This window comes from Taudactylus pleione, unplaced genomic scaffold (genome assembly GCF_031769625.1).
Source record: "Taudactylus pleione unplaced genomic scaffold, aTauple2 ptg000445l, whole genome shotgun sequence".
Lineage (NCBI taxonomy): Eukaryota > Metazoa > Chordata > Amphibia > Anura > Myobatrachidae > Taudactylus > Taudactylus pleione.
This window is the reverse complement of record NW_028284847.1, coordinates 1,691,636-1,708,935: the sequence shown is the minus strand read 5'-3', so window position 1 is coordinate 1,708,935 and position 17,300 is coordinate 1,691,636. Positions and strand designations below refer to the sequence as shown.

Here is a 17,300-nt window from a genome sequence, read left to right as displayed (position 1 = left end):
CAGCGGTGGCCATCGATGGTTACCACCGATGGCGCCATAGTTTTTGACTATCGATGAAAAACCACTCATGTCCATCCCTAGGCTTGGACTCCTTATCTCCCTGTGACCCGCCCTCTTTGTTACAATAAGAGGAAATAGCCGTCGATCACCTCACATAAGGACACTAATTGTAGCTAAAGGCGTCTCTTCTATTGATGAAGCTGTGACCGGTCAGACCAAGTTACTATTCACTAGACGTGTTTTGATTGGTTTGGCTAGCAGCAGCGGCGGTGGGTAGGCGGAGCCGTCTAGTTTGCCTGGACATGATTGGCTGCCGTTAATATCAGTCAACTGCTAAGAGACGCGATGTATTGCACTTTGTAACACAGTTTGTAAATTTTCATTCTATAGATGTCCTCAGTGCCGGAGATCGGCGGCCATTTCCTTGTATACTAGTCAGTAATGTTTTTTTTTTTTTTTTTAGGTGTTGCGGCCATTTTGTCTTGGTCTGAGCTCTGTCTTCCTTGTAACATTCCCACAAGAAAATAGGACTGAGAGAAGGCATTGTTGTGTCTGGCAGCAGGTAATGATATTTATTATTAGTCTATAGGATGAGCAGTCTCTGGTGTGAGGCTGCTGTACTACAAGGGGAGCAGGCCCTGATTCCTGGCTATTATACAGCTGGAGCAGCCTCTGGTGTCAGGTGCTGTACTACAAGGGGAGCAGGCCCTGATTCCTGGCTATTACACAGCTGGAGCAGACTCTGGTGTCAGGCTGCTGTACTGCAAGGTGAGCAGGCCCTGTTTCCTGGCTATTATACAGCTGGAGCAGACTCTGGTGTCAGGTGCTGTACTACAAGGGGAGCAGGCTGTGATTCCTGGCTATTATACAGCTGGAGCAGACTCTGGTGTCAGGTGCTGTACTACAAGGGGAGCAGGCCCTGATTCCTGGCTATTATACAGCTGGAGCAGACTCTGGTGTTATGTTACTGTACTACAAGGGGAGCAGGCCCTGATTCCTGGCTATTATACAGCTGGAGCAGACTCTGGTGTCAGGTTGCTGTACTACAAGGGGAGCAGGCCCTGATTCCTGGCTATTATACAGCTGGAGCAGACTCTGGTGTCAGGTTGCTGTACTACAAGGGGAGCAGGCCCTGATTCCTGGCTATTATACAGCTGGAGCAGACTCTAGTGTAAGGTTACAAGGGTACCAGACATGAGTACTCGCTATTATACAGCTGGAGCAGCCTCTGGTGTCAGGTGCTGTACTACAAGGGGAGCAGGCCCTGATTCCTGGCTATTACACAGCTGGAGCAGACTCTGGTGTCAGGCTGCTGTACTGCAAGGTGAGCAGGCCCTGTTTCCTGGCTATTATACAGCTGGAGCAGACTCTGGTGTCAGGTGCTGTACTACAAGGGGAGCAGGCTGTGATTCCTGGCTATTATACAGCTGGAGCAGACTCTGGTGTCAGGTGCTGTACTACAAGGGGAGGAGGCCCTGATTCCTGGCTATTATACAGCTGGAGCAGACTCTGGTGTTATGTTACTGTACTACAAGGGGAGCAGGCCCTGATTCCTGGCTATTATACAGCTGGAGCAGACTCTGGTGTCAGGTTGCTGTACTACAAGGGGAGCAGGCCCTGATTCCTGGCTATTATACAGCTGGAGCAGACTCTGGTGTCAGGTTGCTGTACTACAAGGGGAGCAGGCCCTGATTCCTGGCTATTATACAGCTGGAGCAGACTCTAGTGTAAGGTTACAAGGGTACCAGACATGAGTACTCGCTATTATACAGCTGGAGCAGCCTCTGGTGTCAGGTGCTGTACTACAAGGGGAGCAGGCCCTGATTCCTGGCTATTACACAGCTGGAGCAGACTCTGGTGTCAGGCTGCTGTACTGCAAGGTGAGCAGGCCCTGTTTCCTGGCTATTATACAGCTGGAGCAGACTCTGGTGTCAGGTGCTGTACTACAAGGGGAGCAGGCTGTGATTCCTGGCTATTATACAGCTGGAGCAGACTCTGGTGTCAGGTGCTGTACTACAAGGGGAGCAGGCCCTGATTCCTGGCTATTATACAGCTGGAGCAGACTCTGGTGTTATGTTACTGTACTACAAGGGGAGCAGGCCCTGATTCTTGGCTATTATACAGCTGGAGCAGACTCTGGTGTCAGGTTACTGTACTACAAGGGGAGTAAGCCCTGATTCCTGGCTATTATACAGCTGGAGCAGCCTCTGGTGTGAGGCTGCTGTACTACAAGGGGAGCAGGCCCTGATTCCTGGCTATTTTACAGCTGGAGCAGCCTCTGGTGTCAGGTGCTGTACTACACAAGGGGAGCAGGCCCTGATTCCTGGCTATTATACAGCTGGAGCAGACTCTGGTGTCAGGTGCTGTACTACAAGGGGAGCAGGCCCTGATTCCTGGCTATTATACAGCTGGAGCAGACTCTGGTGTGAGGCTGCTGTACTACAAGGGGAGCAGGCCCTGATTCCTGGCTATTATACAGCTGGAACAGACTCTGGTGTCAAGTTGCTGTACTACAAGGGGAGCAGGCCCTGATTCTTGGCTAATATACAGCTGGAGCAGACTCTGGTGTCAGGTTACTGTACTACAAGGGGAGCAGGCCCTGATTCCTGGCTATTATACAGCTGGAGCAGACTCTGGTGTCAGGTTGCTGTACTACAAGGGGAGCAGGCCCTGATTCCTGGCTATTATACAGCTGGAGCAGACTCTGGTGTCAGGTTGCTGTACTACAAGGGGAGCAGGCCCTGATTCCTGGCTATTATACAGCTGGAGCAGACTCTGGTATCAGGCTGCTGTACTACAAGGGGAGCAGGCCCTGATTCCTGGCTATTATACAGCTGGAGCAGACTCTAGTGTAAGGTTACAAGGGTACCAGACATGAGTACTCGCTATTATACAGCTGGAGCAGCCTCTGGTGTCAGGTGCTGTACTACAAGGGGAGCAGGCCCTGATTCCTGGCTATTACACAGCTGGAGCAGACTCTGGTGTCAGGCTGCTGTACTGCAAGGTGAGCAGGCCCTGTTTCCTGGCTATTATACAGCTGGAGCAGACTCTGGTGTCAGGTGCTGTACTACAAGGGGAGCAGGCTGTGATTCCTGGCTATTATACAGCTGGAGCAGACTCTGGTGTCAGGTGCTGTACTACAAGGGGAGCAGGCCCTGATTCCTGGCTATTATACAGCTGGAGCAGACTCTGGTGTTATGTTACTGTACTACAAGGGGAGCAGGCCCTGATTCCTGGCTATTATACAGCTGGAGCAGACTCTGGTGTCAGGTTACTGTACTACAAGGGGAGTAAGCCCTGATTCCTGGCTATTATACAGCTGGAGCAGCCTCTGGTGTGAGGCTGCTGTACTACAAGGGGAGCAGGCCCTGATTCCTGGCTATTTTACAGCTGGAGCAGCCTCTGGTGTCAGGTGCTGTACTACACAAGGGGAGCAGGCCCTGATTCCTGGCTATTACACAGCTGGAGCAGACTCTGGTGTTATGTTACTGTACTACAAGGGGAGCAGGCCCTGATTCCTGGCTATTATACAGCTGGAGCAGACTCTGGTGTCAGGTTACTGTACTACAAGGGGAGTAAGCCCTGATTCCTGGCTATTATACAGCTGGAGCAGCCTCTGGTGTGAGGCTGCTGTACTACAAGGGGAGCAGGCCCTGATTCCTGGCTATTATACAGCTGGAGCAGACTCTGGTGTCAGGTGCTGTACTAAAAGGGGAGCAGGCCCTGATTCCTGGCTATTATACAGCTGGAGCAGACTCTGGTGTCAGGTGCTGTACTACAAGGGGAGCAGGCCCTGATTCCTGGCTATTATACAGCTGCATTAACATTGTACAGATGTTTTACACGGGATCGGTATGAATGACATAGGTCCGGCGGTTCAAATCCCGACGCCGGAAGACCGGCAGCAGTGAAGATCCCGATAGGTAAGTAAACTAACTATACCTAACCCTCTCCCCCACCTTACCCTAACCCTCCCTTAGGGGTGACTATAACAATGTTCTCCACAGAAATTTTTTCCAGCCAGGTTGCATCAAGAAGTAGGCGGGTGGGGACCCCTCGAAATAAAAAAATGTTTTAAACCCTGACCTTACAATGATCTAAACTTGAAATAACATTTTATATATAAATTCTTCATTTCTTATTAGAGGCCCAGTCGTCTGATTATGAAAAAGCTGCAAAGTCTGTAGGATCTGGTCCTTTTTATACAGCTCCCAGATACTGTCCCCACTTGCAGGCTCCCAAAGTGTCGGGTGGTAGGTTGTTTCTTGCCGGGTGGTGCACTTGCAAAAAACAGCCTGGGGAGAACACTGTATAATACAGGGGGCGCAGTCTGTGCTGTTACTGTAATACAGGGGGCGCAGTCTGTGCTGTTACTGTAATACAGGTGACGTGGTCTGTGCTGTTACTGTAATACAGGGGACGCAGTCCGTGCTGTTACTATAATACAGGGGGCGCAGTCCGTGCTGTTACTATAATACAGGGGACACAGTCCGTGCTGTTACTGTAATACAGGAGGCTCAGTCCGTGCTGTTACTGTAATACAGGGGGCGCAGTCCCTGCTGTTACTGTAATACAGGGGGCGCAGTCCCTGCTGTTACTGTAATACAGGGGGCGCAGTCCGTGCTGTTACTGTAATACAGGGGGCGCAGTCCGTGCTGTTACTGTAATACAGGGGGCGCAGTCCGTGCTGTTACTGTAATACAGGGGACGCAGTCCGTGCTGTGACTGTAATACAGGGGACGCAGTCCGTGCTGTGACTGTAATACAGGGGACGCAGTCCGTGCTGTGACTGTAATACAGGGGACGCAGTCCGTGCTGTGACTGTAATACAGGAGGCTCAGTCCGTGCTGTGACTGTAATACAGGTGGCGCAGTCCGTGCTGTTACTGTAATACAGGGGGCGCAGTCCGTGCTGTCACTGTAATACAGGGGGCGCAGTCCGTGCTGTTACTGTAATACAGGGGGCGCAGTCCGTGCTGTTACTGTAATACAGGGGGCGCAGTCCCTGCTGTTACTGTAATACAGGGGGCGCAGTCCCTGCTGTTACTGTAATACAGGGGGCGCAGTCCCTGCTGTTACTGCAATACAGGGGGCGCTGTTACTGTAATACAGGGGGCGCAGTCCCTGCTGTTACTGTAATACAGGGGGCGCAGTCCCTGCTGTTACTGTAATACAGGGGGCGCAGTCCCTGCTGTTACTGTAATACAGGGGGCGCAGTCCCTGCTGTTACTGTAATAGAGGGGGCGCAGTCCCTGCTGTTACTGTAATAGAGGGGGCGCAGTCCCTGCTGTTACTGTAATAGAGGGGGCGCAGTCCCTGCTGTTACTGTAATAGAGGGGGCGCAGTCCCTGCTGTTACTGTAATAGAGGGGGCGCAGTCCCTGCTGTTACTGTAATAGAGGGGGCGCAGTCCCTGCTGTTACTGTAATAGAGGGGGCGCTGTTACTGTAATACAGGGGGCGCAGGCCCTGCTGTTACTGTAATACAGGGGGCGCAGGCCCTGCTGTTACTGTAATACAGGGGGAGCAGTCCCTGCTGTTACTGTAATACAGGGGGCGCAGTCCCTGCTGTTACTGTAATACAGGGGGCGCTGTTACTGTAATACAGGGGGCGCAGTCCCTGCTGTTACTGTAATACAGGGGGCGCTGTTACTGTAATACAAGGGGCGCAGTCCCTGCTTTTACTGTAATACAGGGGGCGCAGTCCCTGCTGTTACTGTAATACAGGGGGCACAGTCCCTGCTGTTACTGTAATACAGGGGGCGCAGTCCCTGCTGTTACTGTAATACAGGGGGCGCAGTCTGGCACAGTCCGTGCTGTTACTATAATACATGTGGCACAGTCCGTGCTGTTACTATAATACAGGTGGTGCAGTCTGTGCTGTTACTATAATACAGGTGGCGCAGACTGCGCTGTTACTATAATACAGGGGGGCGCAGTCTGTGCTGTTACTATAATACAGGTGGCGCAGTCTGTGCTGTTACTATAATACAGGGGGCGCAGTCTGTGCTGTTACTATAATACAGGGGGCGCAGTCTGCTGTTACTATAATACAGGGGGCGCAGTCTGTGCTGTTACTATAATACAGGGGGCGCAGTCTGCTGTTACTATAATACAGGAGGCGCAGTCTGTGCTGTTACTATAATACAGGGGGGCAGTCTGTGCTGTTAATATAATACAGGAGGCGCAGTCTGTGCTGTTAATATAATACAGGAGGCGCAGTCTGTGCTGTTAATATAATACAGGAGGCGCAGTCTGTGCTGTTACTATAATACAGGAGGCGCAGTCTGTGCTGTTACTATAATACAGGGGGCGCAGTCTGTGCTGTTACTATAATACAGGGGGCGCAGTCTGTGCTGTTACTATAATACAGGGGGCGCAGTCTGTGCTGTTACTATAATACAGGGGGCGCAGTCTGCTGTTACTATAATACAGGAGGCGCAGTCTGCGCTGTTACTATAATACAGGGGGGCAGTCTGCGCTGTTAATATAATACAGGAGGCGCAGTCTGCGCTGTTACTATAATACAGGAGGCGCAGTCTGCGCTGTTACTATAATACAGGGGGCGCAGTCTGCGCTGTTACTATAATACAGGGGGCGCAGTCTGCGCTGTTACTATAATACAGGGGGCGCAGTCTGCCCTGTTACTATAATACAGGGGGCGCAGTCTGCGCTGTTACTATAATACAGGGGGCGCAGTCTGCGCTGTTACTATAATACAGGGGGGCAGTCTGCGCTGTTACTATAATGCAGGGGGGCAGTCTGCGCTGTTACTATAATGCAGGAGGCGCAGTCTGCGCTGTTACTCTAATGCAGGAGGCGCAGTCTGCGCTGTTACTGTAATGCAGGAGGCGCAGTCTGCGCTGTTACTGTAATGCAGGAGGCGCAGTCTGCGCTGTTACTGTAATGCAGGAGGCGCAGTCTGCGCTGTTACTGTAATACAGGGGGCGCAGTCTGCGCTGTTACTGTAATACAGGTGGCGCAGACTGCGCAGTTACTGTAATACAGGGGGGCGCAGTCTGCGCTGTTACTGTAATACAGGTGGCGCAGTCTGCGCTGTTACTGTAATACAGGGGGCGCAGTCTGCTGTTACTATAATACAGGGGGCGCAGTCTGCTGTTACTATAATACAGGGGGCGCAGTCTGCTGTTACTATAATACAGGAGGCGCAGTCTGTGCTGTTACTATAATACAGGGGGGCAGTCTGTGCTGTTAATATAATACAGGAGGCGCAGTCTGTGCTGTTACTATAATACAGGAGGCGCAGTCTGTGCTGTTACTATAATACAGGAGGCGCAGTCTGTGCTGTTACTATAATACAGGGGGCGCAGTCTGTGCTGTTACTATAATACAGGGGGCGCAGTCTGCTGTTACTATAATACAGGGGGCGCAGTCTGTGCTGTTACTATAATACAGGGGGCGCAGTCTGCTGTTACTATAATACAGGAGGCGCAGTCTGTGCTGTTACTATAATACAGGGGGGCAGTCTGTGCTGTTAATATAATACAGGAGGCGCAGTCTGTGCTGTTAATATAATACAGGAGGCGCAGTCTGTGCTGTTACTATAATACAGGAGGCGCAGTCTGTGCTGTTACTATAATACAGGGGGCGCAGTCTGTGCTGTTACTATAATACAGGGGGCGCAGTCTGTGCTGTTACTATAATACAGGGGGCGCAGTCTGTGCTGTTACTATAATACAGGGGGCGCAGTCTGCTGTTACTATAATACAGGAGGCGCAGTCTGCGCTGTTACTATAATACAGGGGGGCAGTCTGCGCTGTTAATATAATACAGGAGGCGCAGTCTGCGCTGTTACTATAATACAGGAGGCGCAGTCTGCGCTGTTACTATAATACAGGGGGCGCAGTCTGCGCTGTTACTATAATACAGGGGGCGCAGTCTGCGCTGTTACTATAATACAGGGGGCGCAGTCTGCGCTGTTACTATAATACAGGGGGACAGTCTGCGCTGTTACTATAATGCAGGGGGGCAGTCTGCGCTGTTACTATAATGCAGGGGGGCAGTCTGCGCTGTTACTATAATGCAGGAGGCGCAGTCTGCGCTGTTACTGTAATGCAGGAGGCGCAGTCTGCGCTGTTACTGTAATGCAGGAGGCGCAGTCTGCGCTGTTACTGTAATACAGGAGGCGCAGTCTGCGCTGTTACGGTAATACAGGGGGCGCAGTCTGCGCTGTTACTGTAATACAGGGGGCGCAGTCTGCGCTGTTACTGTAATACAGGGGGCGCAGTCTGCGCTGTTACTGTAATACAGGGGGCGCAGTCTGCGCTGTTACTGTAATACAGGGGGTGCAGTCTGCGCTGTTACTGTAATACAGGGGGCGCAGTCTGCGCTGTTACTGTAATACAGGGGGCGCAGTCTGCGCTGTTACTGTAATACAGGGGGCGCAGTCTGCGCTGTTACTGTAATACAGGGGGCGCAGTCTGCGCTGTTACTGTAATACAGGGGGGCAGTCTGCGCTGTTACTGTAATACAGGGGGCGCAGTCTGCGCTGTTACTGTAATACAGGGGGCGCAGTCTGCGCTGTTACTGTAATACAGGGGGCGCAGTCTGCGCTGTTACTGTAATACAGGGGGCGCAGTCTGCGCTGTTTCTGTAATACAGGGGGCGCAGTCTGCGCTGTTTCTGTAATACAGGGGGCGCAGTCTGTGCTGTTACTGTAATACAGGGGGGCAGTCTGTGCTGTTACTGTAATACAGGGGGCGCAGTCTGTGCTGTTACTATAATACAGGGGGGCAGTCTGTGCTGTTACTATAAGACAGGGGGCGCAGTCTGTGCTGTTACTATAAGACAGGGGGCGCAGTCTGTGCTGTTACTATAATACAGGGGGCGCAGTCTGTGCTGGTACTATAATACAGGGGGCGCAGTCTGTGCTGTTACTATAATACAGGGGGGCAGTCTGTGCTGTTACTATAATACAGGGGGCGCAGTCTGTGCTGTTACTATAATACAGGGGGCGCAGTCTGTGCTGTTACTATAATACAGGGGGCGCAGTCTGTGCTATTACTATAATACAGGGGGCGCAGTATGTGCTATTACTATAATACAGGGGGCGCAGTCCCTACTTGCTTGGTAACAGACTGCTTTCTTGTGTTTTGGGATTATAAAATGGGTGAGCGGGATTGGGTAAATATTCAAAATTCTGCAGAATGGCTTGGCTCACTGCGGCGCCCCCTGCCTCTATGGAGCATTACTACGTCCTCATATGAAGGTGCTGCTCCTCAGTGTTGGACGGTGAAGCCCGGCAGTACTGCACGGAGCCAGCTCTGCACCTCAGCGCTATCTGCATAGGGGATACATGCCCCCTCACCGCTGCTGCTCCGTCTCTATTACTGTACATACAAATAATTTATTATCAACATATGCGCTTTTGATTTAAGGATCTAAATAGGTGCCTTAAAATTTTTGTATATGTTTTGTGTATAAATGTTTGGGTGCCTGATGGAGCAATTAAATTGTTGCTCCGATTGGACGTGAGTGTAGGCGGTGGACACATTTCCTCTCACAGTCTTTTGAGAAGGCCGTAGTCCGGCGAGCAGAGGCAATGTGAGAAATGTTTATGCTTTGGGCGCACTAACTAAACGCATCTAAACCCGGCAAAAGCTATAATTGAATAGCTCCATCGGGGGACCATTAATTATCACTGCGACCAAAACAATTGAATTCCCCCCCCCCATGAGGTTTTATATATACAATATAATCCAGGAAGAAAGTGTTGTATACACTAGATGGAGGTATAAGGTGGTTCGGGGGCTTACTTGGTTGTGAGGCATTGATACCTGTGAATTATGGAACCCCCACCTTAATTGCCCTCTCCCCCCTGTCTGGGATCAGGCAACTTCCAGACCCCGTATAGTGTTCTTCCCAGGCTGTTTTCTGCGGGCGCATCACCTGGCAGAAACAGCCTATCGCCCGGCACTTTCCCCCGCCGCCCCCTGCTGTAGAACGCTGGCCTCTGAAGTGACCGGAGGCTAAAGAAGCCTCCGATCACTTCAGAGGCAAGCGTTCCCAGTGATGTAGTGTGACGTCACCCGCGACGTGAGGAGCCTGCCCCGCGCGCCTGCTGGAGCTAGTTAGATCCAGTCAGAGCGAGGGAGTGGGAGCGCGAGCGGCGAGCAAGTTAAGGTAAATTCTGGGCTGGGACCGGGGCCAGGACCAGTGTGGGGGCACTGCCTAAGGCACTATTTAAGCCTGGGGCTCTGCATAAAAAGGTCCAGCCTGGGGGCACTGCATAAGTAGCGTTCCCGCTAGGCTGTTTTAGCGGGGCGCGGTGCGCTGTCCTCCTCCTGGAGGGCAAAAAGCGCTCTGCCCTCACAGCCTGCGGGTGCCGTCTTCACCCGCGGGACGCAGTATCCCGCGGGTGGAGAAATGTGCAGTGACCCGGTCCCCGCCGGAGAATAGACGCTGGGCGCATGCGCCCGGCGTCTATTCTCCCTGTCTGCAGCGCTTGGGGGCTGCCCGGCGTGTCCGTAAGTGCCGGGCACGCCCCCAAGTATGACGAAAAGGGGACGCGTCTTATAGACACGCCCCCTTTTTGGTCGCATAGTTGCCCTCTCTGGCTCTGGCGCCCTGCCTGCCGCCGGAGCTAGAGTGAACACTGCATAAGAGACACTATTTAAGCCTGGGGGCATTGCATATGGGGATAACTACAGGGGGCACTGTATAAAGGGCACAAATACAGGGGGCACTGCATAATGGGCACTTTTGACTGAGAGCCAGTGGGGGAGCAGCCTGAGACCTGTCGGGCTGGAATGGTAAGGGAGATACCCCTTTTCCCGGCGCGCATAATTGCGAAGGCCTTGATGCCACCCGGCTGGAAACATTTCTGGGGGGAACACTGCCGTATAGATGCTGCTATTTCCCGATTAGTTACCACCAGTCTTGAATTCCTATCTGAGGGGCTGCTAGAAATTCTGGAGAAGGGGAAGCCATGTAAAACCAAAATACACAATGCAATGCAATTCTTTATATTGCATATGAAAATTGATTAACATCTGATCGCTGGGAATGTTGGGAGGTAGACACTGGGCAGTATATTTGGGCACCCACAGAAATGTTAGTTATATTGGTGGCCTTCCAGTGCGACTAAGGGTAAATCGGACCCGTGTGTGTGCGTGGGCTTACACATTGATTGGCTTATAACTAAACTGGTAAAATGATCAATACTAGTCCAATCACATAATGATATAAACATATCTATACATACATTATGCATATGCAGTAATAAATACACTAAATGCAAAGATATATTAACTTGCATCATTGACTATGTGGAGTAGATTTACTATCTGTCCAACATTACAGCCTGATACATATATGTAGATTTCAGTTCAAAGACGTGTAAAGATCGACTTCAGTAGCTAAGTTTTATTTGGTAAGGTATGTTCCCCCTTCAGATACTGTACCTGGAAGTGACGTAAGTGAGGGTGGAACTGCAGTTTTCTGCCCATACTGTCCACCAATAGAAGAAAGTTGTCCCCTCGCGGGCTCGCTTCTCTATGCCCACGTGGATGGTAGGGAATGATGTTGGACAGTAACTTATGACGTCTGGGTACATCTAAGGAAGGGGATCTAGCTGTAACCATTTTTATTGACGGAAAGTTCAAATCAACAAGAAACAGGCTGCGATTAAATTGTTATAGACGCCCCCTGCTGGTCGTCTATACTAATCAACTATTCTATTCTTTCAAAAACACCCCTAGTGTGCGAGTACATGTGGTAGGAAATGTAGAATGTAACCTCTATTGGGGCAGGGTCAGATGTGACTAAATATTCCCTGTAAAGCTCTGCCTAATATGTGGCTAATTCAGAGTCGCACGCTAACCTGATGGTTAGTGCATATCTCCAACGGCCAGTGCGACGGCCTCCCGTTTCCAAAAACAGAGGCGTGTTGAAAGAAAGAGGCCAGGATCTCCGTTGGCTGACTGAAATTTCCTGGTCTCTTTTGTGCATCTGCAGCAGTTGACTCGGATCAGTAATACATGCAGGACGCGTGATGCCTCCTGGTGCACTACAACAATAGTGCTGTTAGCAGCTGCGATAGCAATACTGTTTGAGGCTGAATCACCCCTATGTGCGCACTACATAAATAACTGGTAAGAAATAGCTTCTAATAATTATATTTATTCCTACACATCAGGGGAGTGAAGTACAGATCCCTGTTACTAGAAGTCACGTGAGGGTGAGACGTGTTCTATATAACTCACCGAGTCACTGAGGATGGACACGGACAGGAGTCACATGACTGAGAGGATACTAAATCTCACCCTGGAGATTATCTACCTGCTGACTGGGGAGGTGAGGGGGTCTGGGAGTGTCACAGTGACATCACTATTATCTCTATTACTAACACAGGGACCTGACTGGGGAGGTGAGGGGGTCTGGGAGTGTCACAGTGACATCACTTATATCTATAGTAATAATACAGGGACATGACTGGGGAGGTGAGGGAGTCTGGGAGTGTCACAGTGACATCACTTATATCTATAGTAATAATACAGGGACATGACTGGGGAGGTGAGGGGATCTGGGAGTGTCACAGTGACATCACTTATATCTATAGTAATAATACAGGGGCATGACTGATGAGGTGAGGGGGTCTGGGAGTGTCACAGTGACATCACTATTATCTCTATTACTAACACAGGGACCTGACTGGGGAGGTGAGGGGGTCTGGGAGTGTCACAGTGACATCACTTATATCTATAGTAATAATACAGGGACATGACTGGGGAGGTGAGGGAGTCTGGGAGTGTCACAGTGACATCACTTATATCTATAGTAATAATACAGGGACATGACTGGGGAGGTGAGGGGATCTGGGAGTGTCACAGTGACATCACTTATATCTATAGTAATAATACAGGGGCATGACTGGGGAGGTGAGGGGGTCTGGGAGTGTCACAGTGACATCACTATTATCTCTATTACTAACACAGGGACCTGACTGGGGAGGTGAGGGGGTCTGGGAGTGTCACAGTGACATCACTTATATCTATAGTAATAATACACGGACATGACTGGGGAGGTGAGGGAGTCTGGGAGTGTCACAGTGACATCACTTATATCTATAGTAATAATACAGGGACATTATTGGGGAGGTGAGGGGATCTGGGAGTGTCACAGTGACATCACTTATATCTATAGTAATAATACAGGGACATGACTGGGGAGGTGAGGGGATCTGGGAGTGTCACAGTGACATCACTTATATCTATAGTAATAATACAGGGGCATGACTGGGGAGGTGAGGGGATCTGGGAGTGTCACAGTGACATCACTTATATCTATAGTAATAATACAGGGGCATGACTGGGGAGGTGAGGGGGTCTGGGAGTGTCACAGTGACATCACTATTATCTCTATTACTAACACAGGGACCTGACTTGGGAGGTGAGGGGGTCTGGGAGTGTCACAGTGACATCACTTATATCTATAGTAATAATACAGGGACATGACTGGGGAGGTGAGGGGATCTGGGAGTGTCACAGTGACATCACTTATATCTATAGTAATAATACAGGGACATGACTGGGGAGGTGAGGGAGTCTGGGAGTGTCACAGTGACATCACTTATATCTATAGTAATAATACAGGGACATGACTGGGGAGGTGAGGGGATCTGGGAGTGTCACAGTGACATCACTTATATCTATAGTAATAATACAGGGGCATGACTGGGGAGGTGAGGGGGTCTGGGAGTGTCACAGTGACATCACTATTATCTCTATTACTAACACAGGGACCTGACTTGGGAGGTGAGGGGGTCTGGGAGTGTCACAGTGACATCACTTATATCTATAGTAATAATACAGGGACATGACTGGGGAGGTGAGGGGATCTGGGAGTGTCACAGTGACATCACTTATATCTATAGTAATAATACAGGGACATGACTGGGGAGGTGAGGGGATCTGGGAGTGTCACAGTGACATCACTTATATCTATAGTAATAATACAGGGGCATGACTGGGGAGGTGAGGGGGTCTGGGAGTGTCACAGTGACATCACTATTATCTCTATTACTAACACAGGGACCTGACTGGGGAGGTGAGGGAGTCTGGGAGTGTCACAGTGACATCACTATTATCTCTATTACTAACACAGGGACCTGACTGGGGAGGTGAGGGGGTCTGGGAGTGTCACAGTGACATCACTTATATCTATAGTAATAATACAGGGACATGACTGGGGAGGTGAGGGAGTCTGGGAGTGTCACAGTGACATCACTTATATCTATAGTAATAATACAGGGACATGACTGGGGAGGTGAGGGGATCTGGGAGTGTCACAGTGACATCACTTATATCTGTAGTAATAATACGGATATGACTGGGGAGGTGAGATGGTCTGGGAGAGACACAGTGACATTACTTACAGTATATAGTAATAATATAGGGACATGACTGGGGAGGTGAGGGGATCTGGGAGTGTCACAGTGACATCACTTATATCTATAGTAATAATACAGGGACATGACTGGGGAGGTGAGGGGATCTGGGAGTGTCACAGTGACATCACTTATATCTATAGTAATAATACAGGGACATGACTGGGGAGGTGAGGGGATCTGGGAGTGTCACAGTGACATCACTTATATCTGTAGTAATAATACAGGGATATGACTGGGGAGGTGAGATGGTCTGGGAGAGACACAGTGACATTACTTACAGTATATAGTAATAATATAGGGACATGACTGGGGAGGTGAGGGGATCTGAGGGTGTCACAGTGTCATCACTTTTATCCATAGTAATAATACAGGGACATGACTGGGATGGTGAGGGGATCTGGGAGTGTATGCTGTGATAGTGTATTCTCCAATACACAGGGTTACACAATAGTGAAGAAGACATCCGGTGAGTGTGAGACACCCAGCAGCCATCTCCATGTGTCTGGAGGACTGAGCAGGACCCAGAGCACCACCACGGTGCCTCCACCTCACTCACTGATACATGAGAGACACAATGACCAGAAGATTCTGGAACTCACCAACAAGATCATTCAGCTGCTGACTGGAGAGGTGACTGCTGGGAATGGGACATTATACAGTAACACCAGGGGATGTGTCTGGGTGATGACTGGAGAGGTGACTGCTGGGAATGGGACATTATACAGTAACACCAGGGGATGTCTGGATGATGACTGGAGAGGTGACTGCTGGGAATGGCACATTATACAGTAACACCAGGGGATGTGTCTGGGTGATGACTGGAGAGGTGACTGCTGGGAATGGGACATTATACAGTAACACCAGGGGACGTGTCTGGGTGATGACTGGAGAGGTGACTGCTGGGAATGGGACATTATACAGTAACACCAGGGGACGTGTCTGGGTGATGACTGGAGAGGTGACTGCTGGGAATGGGACATTATACAGTAACACCAGGGGACGTGTCTGGGTGATGACTGGAGAGGTGACTGCTGGGAATGGGACATTATACAGTAACACCAGGGGACGTGTCTGGGTGATGACTGGAGAGGTGACTGCTGGGAATGGGACATTATACAGTAACACCGGGGGATGTGTCTGGGTGATGACTGGAGAGGTGACTGCTGGGAATGGGACATTATACAGTAACACCAGGGGATGTGTCTGGGTGATGACTGGAGAGGTGACTGCTGGGAATGGGACATTATACAGTAACACCAGGGGACGTGTCTGGGTGATGACTGGAGAGGTGACTGCTGGGAATGGGACATTATACAGTAACACCAGGGGACGTGTCTGGGTGATGACTGGAGAGGTGACTGCTGGGAATGGGACATTATACAGTAACACCAGGGGACGTGTCTGGGTGATGACTGGAGAGGTGACTGCTGGGAATGGGACATTATACAGTAACACCAGGGGACGTGTCTGGGTGATGACTGGAGAGGTGACTGCTGGGAATGGGACATTATACAGTAACACCGGGGGACGTGTCTGGGTGATGACTGGAGAGGTGACTGCTGGGAATGGGACATTATACAGTAACACCAGGGGATGTGTCTGGGTGATGACTGGAGAGGTGACTGCTGGGAATGGGACATTATACAGTAACACCAGGGGATGTGTCTGGGTGATGACTGGAGAGGTGACTGCTGGGAATGGGACATTATACAGTAACTCCAGGGGATGTGTCTGGGTGATGACTGGAGAGGTGACTGCTGGGAATGGGACATTATACAGTAACACCAGGGGATGTGTCTGGGTGATGACTGGAGAGGTGACTGCTGGGAATGGGACATTATACAGTAACTCCAGGGGATGTGTCTTAGTGATGACTGTATCATTGTGTGTGTCAGGTTCCTATAAAATATGAGGATGCCACTGTCTGTATCTTTATGGAGGATCAGGAGTATATAGAAGGACACAGGGGTCTGTACAAGGACGTGATGATGGAGAATCACCGGCCCCTCACATCACTGGGTAAGAGGAGTCTGTCATTTATTGTAATGGGGAGAGCAGCTATGGGGTCTCCTATATACACATCACCTGATAATCGCATATATACAGTGTAATCAGTCACTGTGTGTCTCCTACAGATGGGGCCAGTAACAGGAATACCCCAGAGAGATGTCCCCGTACTCTTTATTCCCAGGACTGTACAGAGGAGAATCACAGTGTCCCACAAGATGATCAGGTAGATGGGTTTCAAGGTCTCTCCAAGTATGCTACACTATATGATCAGTTTTGTAAATCTACATTTTTCAGTTATTCCCAAATTTATCAAATCAGATATTATTAAATATATTTTTTGTATTATTTTTTGTGTTAATTAGGTTGAAGATCTCATTGATATTAAAGTTGAAGTTATAGAGGAAGAAAATATGATGAGTAATCTGCAGTGTAAAGAAGAGGAAATCCCTAATGATATCAGCACAGGTGAGTAATAATCACTAAGTATTGTTCAAGTAATGTACAGATTCACATATTTTCCTTGTTCAGTCACTACAATAATCTCTTACCCTACACCCTCCTCTGTCACTACAGCACTCTCTTATCCTACACCCTCCTCTGTCACTACAGCACTCTCTTATCCTACACCCTCCTCTGTCACTACAGCACTCTCTTATCCTACACCCTCCTCTGTCACTACAGCCATCTCTTATCCTACACCCTCCTCTGTCACTACAGCCATCTCTTACCCTACACCCTCCTCTGTCACTACAGCCATCTCTTATCCTACACCCTCCTCTGTCACTAAAGCCATCTCTTATCCTACACTCTCCTCTGTCACTACAGCACTCTCTTATCCTACACCCTCCTCTGTCACTACAGCACTCTCTTATCCTACACCCTC

General features: G+C 49.9%; 1 protein-coding gene across 1 annotated transcript in view; it reads left to right on the top strand.

The window, feature by feature from the left end:
- The first annotated feature begins 446 nt into the window (after positions 1-446).
- Positions 447-17,300, top strand: part of LOC148505664 (uncharacterized) — a 282,403-nt gene continuing 265,549 nt past the window's right edge. Inside the window, exons 1-6 of the mRNA XM_088447901.1 lie at positions 447-562; positions 12,155-12,312; positions 14,846-15,037; positions 16,303-16,426; positions 16,543-16,640; positions 16,780-16,882. Of these exons, the coding sequence (XP_088304027.1) occupies positions 12,235-12,312; positions 14,846-15,037; positions 16,303-16,426; positions 16,543-16,640; positions 16,780-16,882 (595 nt within the window). The 5' untranslated portion in view covers positions 447-562; positions 12,155-12,234. The remainder of the gene's footprint in view (positions 563-12,154; positions 12,313-14,845; positions 15,038-16,302; positions 16,427-16,542; positions 16,641-16,779; positions 16,883-17,300) is intronic.